Source organism: Temnothorax curvispinosus, unplaced genomic scaffold (assembly GCF_003070985.1).
Source record: "Temnothorax curvispinosus isolate PA1 unplaced genomic scaffold, ASM307098v1 QBEX01003408.1, whole genome shotgun sequence".
NCBI lineage: Eukaryota > Metazoa > Arthropoda > Insecta > Hymenoptera > Formicidae > Temnothorax > Temnothorax curvispinosus.
This window is the reverse complement of record NW_020213188.1, coordinates 30,998-40,731: the sequence shown is the minus strand read 5'-3', so window position 1 is coordinate 40,731 and position 9,734 is coordinate 30,998. Positions and strand designations below refer to the sequence as shown.

General features: G+C 39.2%; 2 protein-coding genes and 1 long non-coding RNA gene across 7 annotated transcripts in view; 2 read left to right on the top strand and 1 right to left on the bottom strand.

Annotated features, from left to right (window-relative positions):
- LOC112452484 (titin-like) overlaps positions 1-2,961 on the top strand; it is a 25,593-nt gene extending 22,632 nt beyond the window's left edge. Inside the window, 4 exon segments of the mRNA XM_025012720.1 lie at positions 2,447-2,604; positions 2,607-2,683; positions 2,686-2,722; positions 2,807-2,961. Of these exon segments, the coding sequence (XP_024868488.1) occupies positions 2,447-2,604; positions 2,607-2,683; positions 2,686-2,722; positions 2,807-2,961 (427 nt within the window).
- Positions 2,962-3,003: 42 nt separating this feature from the next.
- Positions 3,004-5,336, bottom strand: LOC112452483. 3 transcript variants are annotated; one of them, XR_003040508.1, is made up of 6 exons: positions 5,014-5,336; positions 4,490-4,864; positions 4,231-4,418; positions 3,918-4,154; positions 3,493-3,761; positions 3,004-3,306 (listed from the first exon to the last, which is right to left on the bottom strand). It is a non-coding gene; the product is annotated as an uncharacterized LOC112452483 (long non-coding RNA). The 3 variants fall into 3 exon arrangements; XR_003040507.1 differs by having other exon boundaries at positions 4,490-4,750; XR_003040509.1 differs by having other exon boundaries at positions 4,490-4,750; positions 5,028-5,336.
- Positions 5,337-5,515: 179 nt separating this feature from the next.
- Positions 5,516-9,734, top strand: part of LOC112452478 (serine/threonine-protein kinase PRP4 homolog) — a 12,091-nt gene continuing 7,872 nt past the window's right edge. For 2 of the 3 annotated variants that reach the window (XM_025012710.1, XM_025012711.1), the window contains exons 1-10: positions 5,516-5,687; positions 5,874-6,044; positions 6,142-6,394; positions 6,890-7,404; positions 7,540-8,185; positions 8,303-8,647; positions 8,749-8,834; positions 8,936-9,082; positions 9,156-9,309; positions 9,399-9,651. In XM_025012710.1, the coding sequence (XP_024868478.1) occupies positions 5,683-5,687; positions 5,874-6,044; positions 6,142-6,394; positions 6,890-7,404; positions 7,540-8,185; positions 8,303-8,647; positions 8,749-8,834; positions 8,936-9,082; positions 9,156-9,309; positions 9,399-9,651 (2,575 nt within the window). In that variant the 5' untranslated portion in view covers positions 5,516-5,682. The remainder of the gene's footprint in view (positions 5,688-5,873; positions 6,045-6,141; positions 6,395-6,889; positions 7,405-7,539; positions 8,186-8,302; positions 8,648-8,748; positions 8,835-8,935; positions 9,083-9,155; positions 9,310-9,398; positions 9,652-9,734) is intronic. The other variant, XM_025012712.1, reaches the window with a different exon arrangement.

The following is a 9,734-nucleotide window of genomic DNA, read 5'->3' as shown; positions in this document are numbered from 1 at the left end:
CGAAACCGGGAGACTTCTTCATGTTGAAGAGGTTTTCGACGATACAATAGGTATTATTTCCGCGGAGAAATTTTTTCCGTAAACTTTCGTACAAAGTCACAAACAATTAAGTTTCCCTTTTTATTACTTGTACGACGTAGTTCAACCAGGCCATTTACAAATAAACGGAAGAAGAAAATTAAACACGTAATTCCGAAGTGAAGTTAACGCGAGCAATATATAAATTATAAATAATATTCACCACAGGGTTGCTCCGCCGCGCCGCGGCCGTCGCGTCGCCCGATGCCTCCCAGGCCACGTCGCGCGCCGCCTCCTCTCTCAGGGTCTCAGGTCCCTCCATTTCTCACTAGCACAACCGTACGCGTACGTTCGACGCAACACTCGCGAAAGAGAGGCTAGTTACGATCGCGCGTGCTAATTACCGAAGTAACGCGCGACACTTTACGCAGTACGCACTCCCGGAGTTATAATCGACGCGGGCTTTACGCTTTACTACATATCACAACATTCACAACGGAGCGAGAGAGACACGATCCGATCGATATCGACACCGACGATCGACGACGTTACACGAAGTGGCACGAACGTTACGGCGGGAAGCGGGAAAGACTCGGAGAATCGGGGCGCTCGCGCCGCGGCGCCCCGCACCAACCTCCCGTTTCGTCTCCCGAGAAAAAAGATTAATTGACGATATCTCGTCCGAACATTCTTTCACTGATGTATGTCACACTGCACACGAAAACTCGAACATCATTGCACGTACGAGCCTAGGTGATACGTACGAAAGATTCGATACGAGTTAGACACCCGCGGCGCCCGAAAGTACGGCGCGGGCGTCGCGTCGCGTCGCGTCATGACAGATACCGAGATACCGAGATACCGCGCGACCTAGCCGGCTAATTCCTCGCGAAATACGCATTTCACTTTCCGGCGAGAGAAAGACGTACGGCGCGCGGCGATTCGCGAGTCGTTTCTCATATATCTCGTTATAAGTAAAATACCTAGCTCCAGAAAACAAAAACGACGTTGCGTAGCATTTAGCATTTATGGACTTATGGTATATGCGTGGCATCGAGGAGCTCGATAGTGCGGCCGTGGCATCGTTCAACTGCGAAAGAGTGATCGCGCATATCCTCCCGTGGCACTCGTTTCAGCGACTCGAAAGATTAAAACGCGAGACCGACGTCACCGGCGAGATTAATGCGATGCGAGGAATGCGAGCCGCGAGGGACGGAACACGGAAGGCGGAAGTCCGACGTCACGACCTACCCCTCTCGTACGCGGCACAACGCGCGCGCCGCGCGCGGCCGCGGCCGGTTCAAAAATAGCGAAAACTTTCAACGAACGATAAGAGATCAACGTATGCCGAATCTTTCATTAACTTTCACAGGGTTAACTGGCTGTATTCTACGTTCTGTCTCGATGGTATCTGGTCGACGTCGCGCAGCTGTCTCTCGAAACGCGAGTGTTGTATATCGCGAACACGTATTAGTGATCATGATTAGCCTGGCAAATAATTAACTCCTATAATCAGTAATTGAGGGGTATCGAGGCAACCGTCGCGTCGCGACATTGGAAAATACGCGTGTCACTTATATTTCGCGATTGCCCGCGCGACGCGCATTCGGCCGAATAAGTACCGTACCTGAAATACGTATTTTTACAAATCAATACCCGAGCGCTGAATTACACAATGCAAGATAAAGCATTAATAAAGATCTTACTGCTCTTACCAATTAAACAACTCGCGACGCCACTCGTTCGCGAAGACCGATCGATCCGCGATGCAATGCGATCCGTTCCGTTCCATGTCTGCCGCGTAAAGCCGCGTTCTGGAAAAACGGAAGGAGAACGTCATCAATATAGCGGAGGCGCTTCGTCTCCCGCGCGGTCAACTTAAATTCACGTGAAAAGAGTGGCATCACTACCACTACCTTTCGCAGATTAAATAACTTTCGCATGTTGAAATTGTAGGTTGATATCCGCAATATTTCAATATTGAAAAATGTATTGTAATATAATTATATTTTATCGAATATTCGCGCGATTTATAAATCATCAATGTCCGTCTCAAACAATTAAGCCAAGATATATTTAAAAGATTTTCTGCTTCGAACTTTTTATATTCTTATCATGCGAGATATTATATTTTTTATTTTTTAGTTTTTGCACTTTTTAAATAATGTGCTTTTTCAGGTTTCCCTATATTTACCATAAACAAATAAAAAATGCCTACTAAACCTAGTAAAAACCTACTTAAAAAAATGTTATATATTTATTAAATGTAACTTTTCGAAAATCAATATATTGCTTATACGCACGGAAATTATTAATAAGATTTTATTTTTAATTATCAAAATATTTGTTTTTACATAATGCTGCTCATATATATAATATAATACGTACCATCCCTTTGTGTGCGTATTCCCACTACCTGATTTTCAAGTTATCCACGTCCTCATTCGTCCCTGGCATCCCTGCTATTAACAGCTCCGGAGGAACGCTCTTATAGTATTTATACATACGAGAGCGTGACGCGATGCCTTGTTCTAACAATTAAGTTTTCCCTCAAGAAGACGCCGACTAGAAAGGGATCCGTTTTCCTGACAAAAATTTAAACCCTAAACTAATAGAAAAGGAACTTGGGCCAGAAATAGGACCTATACGTCTTTGCCTTGGAGATCCAGGAAGCTGTGTTTCTGAGCTGGCCTGTGGATTTCAGGTAGAATATAACGTTCCACTTAACGTGCAGAGACCTTTACACTCTCTTTCCCAAATATGAAAAAAAAGGACAATTTTATTTTAGAATCTAGTAAGGCAGGAGGTACTTTCAAAGAGAACGAGAAGTTAAAGAAGGAAGTGAGACTGGAGGAAGAAAACCTGTTAAAGCTAAAGTTTGACGTACTTTTAGACATGGTAATTTTCTTTTATATTGTATCTTTCAAAAAGTTAGACAGTTAATGTCTAAAACGAAAAGTATATATGTAGTAATAAGTTTATCAATATTATAGCAGAACAATAATGTCGTTTAATTTATTAAACATTGTTAATCGCGTCTAAGACATAAGCAGTAACTATAAAACAACATTAATTGATTATCAAACCATTTCCTTTAAACATCTCAACACTTATGAAAATTGTCACTTCAATGAGGCAAAAGTCCAGTCTTACAGATAAAAGTCGTGTTTGATACTGTTCCGTTCTAATTGAGTTTTTTACAACTTTAATCGTTACAAACTGTACATTATTTACAATACTGTAAAAATCTTGTTCGTCCATTTGATGGGCATCTGTTCTTCGTGTGACCTGTGAAAGAACAGTGGCAAATGTAAACAAATATATATAATATGTATGTACAATATGATAGATTAATAGATATAACTGAGAACAGTAAAAATGTTACTATTATTTTTTTTAAGTAAAAGAAAATAGTAGAGATAGAGGAAGAGAGAATATAACAAACAAACAAACAAACAAAAGAAAAGTCTTTACCTTATCTTCTCTTCCGCAATTTCCGCACTTTCTCTTGCCCCCGGTAAGTCTGAGCCTCTTGGGAGCATTGCCTTTTTGAGAGATTCTGTTTCGTGCTGTATTCCCTCTTCCTTTCGCAGTGGAATTGTTCCAGTCCGTGTTCTCGCGACTACCAGCGTCATCCTTATCTACCCACTTGAAGAACTTACAGGTGGAGTTTATATCTTTGGGACACCTGTAAAACTGCCGTCCTTTATTGGGGTCGTCCAGCGTCCTTATAAACCATCAGCCTAAAGAAAAACACGAAGGAAAATATTTTTACACACATTACAGACATGGCTGTTAACCGGCGATATTTAACTAAGACTTCGACTCATCAATTATTAACATCAATTGAGTTTAGCCGAGAAAGTTTATCGCTCTCTCCGATCGAAGAATTTACTCACTTTTGAGCGGGCTAATTACACTGGCATATAACATCATTTGTGGATGGATTTCCCCAATCGTAATTAGAAGTGCCAATGTGAGAGAAGGGACCAGAACCATCATTGTTTCTGTTCAGATTAGATACTTCCAACTTGAATGCTCGTTCGCTGCGTTATCTTCAGGTTCGGCGCTATCAGATACCCACAAGAAAAAATTGCAACCGCTTTGCGGTTTAGCGCATTTGTAAAATAGATGTCCTGAAATTACAAATGTTATCCAAAGTGACTTATGCAAGTGACAAATCACGAAGATTTATATGCAGTTCCCACTTACCTTTATTTGGTTACTTATCTCTCTTTTCTAACTGTTACTATTTTCCTCTGCCTTGTCGTCTCTCTTTGCCTGGGAGTTATTCCAGAGTATTTCCAGTAAATTTCGGTCATTGCTTTATCTGGTTCTCCGCCTAAAGTTTGCAGGGTTCTTTCGACAGACTGTCTAGTAATTTCCAAGAATTTTATGCTCTGAAACACGAAGAAAACATTCAAAGTCTTGTCAAATGTATGAAAAGAACATAGGACAGGTTTTCAATTACCTATATGTCCTATATACATGGATATTAGGCTTGACGGCTTGGCAGACCTGAATAATCTCAAAGCCTAGGTTCTTCCCCTCTGTCACCTGTCATAATTTGTCCGAATAATCAATGCGTCGCAGGATCGCACTTCTCGCTCTAAGGTCCTTTTAATCTTTACATATTTTCATCTAAGCACTGCTTAAACACCGGAGCATCAAATAAGCTTAACAGATAGATGACAGCTGTACCACTTGCTATAGATTCCAGTGAACTCGTAGCCTAAAATAAGTGGTCGGTCACGAATGTCATCCGCATTTGGCAGTTTTGACCATTATAGTTGTATGTTGTATGTATGTACATTAAATTCGACGATCTTGTTATACACGGAAAAACCTTTCCTCCGCAAAAAAAAACAGAAGAGTTAAGAAGCATATTTCACTAGAACTCCTTTGGTTTGCGAATAGATATGATATCGAACAATGACAAGTACGTGAACGATAGTCACAGACTACGGCTGAGAGAACGCTCAATGCACAGTTTACCTTTAATTGTTTACCTTTCTGCTGGTACCCCGTGCGACAAATAACCAGCGATAGTTTTAGCCGCCTGCCGCGTTGGGCTTCTCGGCAACATTGAACGGGTAAAAAGATATTCTTCAGATATTCTTTCAGGCTTCTTGCGGGACAAATTGTCGATGCTCTTCAGACCGTAATATATCATATGCAATTCAATGCGATATTGTATAATTTAGAGAGGACCATAACATGACGCTTGGTATTTGTTATTTGTTGACAATTTTCTGTCATCTGTCACGGAGGTTAGGTTAGGTTCGCTCTGTTCCGCGTTCGCTACTTTTCCGACACTGTCGATAAAACATCATTGGATGTACTGGCGCGTGGCGCCTGGCGCCCCTGGCGGTAGTGGTGTTGTACGCCGATGTCCACGTAGTTCAAGGTACACCTTTTGCGCACATAGTGGCGCCAGTGGACGGATTCCAACCAAACGCGGGCATCAAGCTTTTCTCTGTATAGATACTATAGCCTATAGCGACAGAACTTGCAAAATGGCGTCTCACTGAAAGAGAAATTCGTGTATTTGTGCGTTTGCTACGGATCGTTGCTGATTGTGATCGTTGTAATCATTTAGATCATTGGAATTGCTGTGTGTAGTGATTTTATGTTTTATCTATTAATTATTTACTAAACTTTATCATGGGGTAAGTGTATTGCATATACGAGAACTCAATTTATAATATTACATTATCAACAGAGAGAGAGGGAGAGAGAGAGAGATTTGTCCTCGATTTGTTGAAAGAATGGAAAAGAATCAACATTCTCTTTCCAATCTTTTTATGAACAATTGTTTTATCAAGATACTTATTTCGATATATGTATAATTGTAGCACGTCAGATTTGGAGGGTGCTGAATGTAAGCAAGAACCCTTGGAATTAGATTCTGATGCAGATGGAGTGATTGATCAAAGGAAGAAAAAGAAGCGAAAACATAAGCATCATAAGCATAAGAAGGAAAAATTAATTGAAAAAGACGACGAACGATTGGATAAGCAAGAAAGGTAATATAACTTATAAACTAGCAATCATATATGTACATTAATGCGATAAATGCATTGAAATCGAAATTTAAATTTATAAATAAATACCTTCTTATAGACGGAAACACAAGAAACACAAGAGACAGAAAAAAGATAGAAATATGGAGAACGGTACCATGGAAGAGAAATTGATCTCCAATGTGGTACATAAAGGAATTGGTATGAATGGGAAAACAAAAACTTCCTCCGTATTGGAGGTTGTTTCTACAGAAGAAAGTGAAGATGAAAAATTGGTTGATCTTGATTCCGATGAGGTAGATTGTACCATCATAGAAGATGATATTGATCTTGAAGAATTAATGAAACAAAAGGTAGGCAAACATGTGTTTCGGATTAATTGAAGTAATAATATGTTATATGCACTATGTATAGTATATAGTCTTTAACTAGTTTTTAATTATGTATAAAGTATTTTAAGAGCTGACATAACGTTGACTCTAAAGTGAGAGAAAAAAATATATATATATGTATATAAAAGTAAAAAAATATATATATATATATATATATATATATATATATATATGAAAATTAAACATATGAATTATATATGTGTACACGCACACACACGCACATGGTTATGTTTAATTTTCCGAGTTGTAACAAATTGAAAAAAGTGCTTGCCTTTTGCTGCAAAATATGCTGTAGGATGTTTACTAATGTATATTATCATTTTTACATGTATCACAGAATGTGCATTTAGTACATAATTCAATTATTGTAAGATTGCATTGAGATTATGTTGAGAGATTGTGAGGCATCTCATGTGAGTATCTGAATCTTTATCATAGTTGCATTTGTATGTATAGGAACGATTGCAAGCGTGTTTAGTACAATATCTCTCGGATGAATCCGAAAAGGGTGATGAGAACAAGGAGTTACAAGGAGAGGAGGAAGAAGAAGAAGAAACAAAAACAACAATAGAGACACCTGATGTGATACTCGTAGAAGATGATAGCGATACTGATGATGTACCACCAAAGAAACGAGGTAGAAGTAAATCAGGCAGTAGAGAACGTAAGAAAGTGTTAAAAACCGAAAGACGTGTTATAGTTGATATGACTAGAGACAGAAAAACCCGCGAACAACACAAAGATAAGAGAAGAGATTTTGATAGGAAAAGAGACGAGAAAGTCCGCCTTAGAGAGGAAGGAGGGAAAAGAGAAGAAACTCGAAGAGATGACAGATCGTCACGAAAAACTAACGAAAGGCAGAAAGAAGATACGAGAAAAGACGAATCCAATAGAAAAGCAGACGATGATCAACAGAGACGTAAAGATTTATCAAGAAGAGACGAGACACGGAAAAGAGAATCAGACAGACGGTAAGTGATGAACATTATAATTCGTATTATTGCTTGTCTCGTTCGTTATTTAATGTCATTGAAAGATATAGTTATTAATATGTTAATAATAATATATATATATATATATATATGTGTGTGTGTGTGTATATACAGAGAAGAGAACCGAAAACGAGAGCAGCCCATCCGTCATGGTTCAAAAACTCATAACAACGAGGCGAAAAATTCAGATAGCAAGAGCCGCGACAGGCTGGAAAGTCGCGAACGCCAAGACAGCCGAGATCGTCACATTAGTCACGATCGACGCAGTCGTGACAGATTATCGAGCAGAGAGCCTCGCCGTCATGCTAGTCGCGACAAGAGGGATAGTAAAAGCAAAGATCGATATGGAAATAGAGATCGACATGATGGTAGTCGCGATCGACGAGACGCCCGGTATCACGACCATCGAATTGAAGATCGGTCTCGCAGTACCGCAAGAAGATCACGTAGTCCTACTCGAACCAGATCGGAAAGAGAACGAAACGATCGATATAAGAGGTCCAGGTCTCCTTCTCGAAGTCGCAGAGATCGAGACAAGCAACAAGTCAGGGATCATGTTAGGGATCGCGATAAGGATAGAGAGAGAAATAGCAAGCGAGAACGCAGCGATAAATATAAGGATTCTTTATCGGAAGGTCTCAAGGTAGAACATTCGGATAGCTCGAGCGAAGAGGACATCAAAGATATCGATATCGAGGAAGAAGAAGATGAAGAAGCTATTATAGAACGTCGACGAAAACAAAGAGAAGAATTGCTCAAAGTAAGTAATATATTCTCGTCGTAGTCTATCATGTATAAACATGTATACATGTATATGTTGTTTGATTATATATATATATATATATATACATATGTATATACCTTTTTCTCTCTTCAGAGACTAAGTGGACCAAATGAAGATTCAAATATGTCTGCCGACATCAATGTCGCGGGTTCTCCAGAAAGCCAATCTAATATATCACAAAAATCTGTAGAGATGCCATCCCATAACAATGAATCCGTTCTGGAGAGCCATACTCCACCACTGCCCACAGAGAAACTAGAGTCTCCGCCTCCAGCGAAAAAGAGAAAGTCTAGATTCGAGGATACGTCGTTAAATGAGTCTGACAAAACGGGGAACATCAAGACATCTGAAAGGTTTAAACAGGAAGAAAAGCAAACTTCAAAAAAATCCAATGAATGGGACATGTTTGCGGAAGCAGATAATATCGGAGATTTTAATGTATGTTTTTTTTCATTTGACTTCTCCTTATTTATATATTTATTTTGTTCTCTTATCTCTGGCAATTCTTATTATTTATTGTCTGATTTCTTATTGTCCAGAGCCCTACACTTGAAGGAAAACGTCAAGGAGGACCTGACAATCCTAGTTTAACAGATAATTGGGACGACGCCGAAGGATATTATCGGTCAGTTACATATTACTTCTTCATCTCGTGTCATTGTTTTAATTTAAAAGTCATATCAAAAAGCTTGAGAACTGATAATAACGAAGTAATTGGATTCTCAGAGTGCGCGTTGGAGAAACGCTAGATGCGCGATACGTAGTCTATGGATATACGGGACAAGGAGTATTTAGTAACGTAGTGAGAGCAAGAGACAGCGCTAGAGGAAATTTGGACGTAGCTGTGAAGATTATAAGAAACAATGAAATAATGTAAGCATTAACCTTTCGTGATTTTTTTAATCCATCGTAATACATAATGCTGTTACCCTTTTCATTCTTACAGGCATAGAACTGGTTTAAAGGAGCTAGAAATTCTTAGAAAGCTGAACGACGCTGATCCAGAGGATAGATTTCACTGCTTGCGTCTATTCAGGCATTTCTTTCACAAAAATCATTTGTGTATGGTTTTCGAACCTTTAGCTATGAATTTAAGAGAAGTACGTATAAGTGTTTATCGTAAATAAGATTTACGATTTAAAATTATTTTAATAGTATTGCGACAATCATGTTTGTTGGGAAATTGCAGGTTTTAAAGAAGTATGGCAAAGACGTTGGCTTACACGTTAAAGCGGTAAGGTCGTATACGCAGCAACTTTTTCTAGCACTAAAGTTATTAAAGCGTGCGAATATTCTACATGCTGACATCAAACCGGATAATATTCTAGTCAGTGAAAGCAAACTAGTGCTGAAACTCTGTGATTTTGGTTCCGCATCGCACGCCCACGAAAATGAAATAACACCATATTTAGTTTCAAGATTTTATCGTGCGCCCGAAATTAGTAAGTATTTTATTTTGTTATGGAATCTGGTTATTATCACTTGCTCTCTCTCTCTCTCTCTCTCTCTCTCTCTCTCTCTCTCT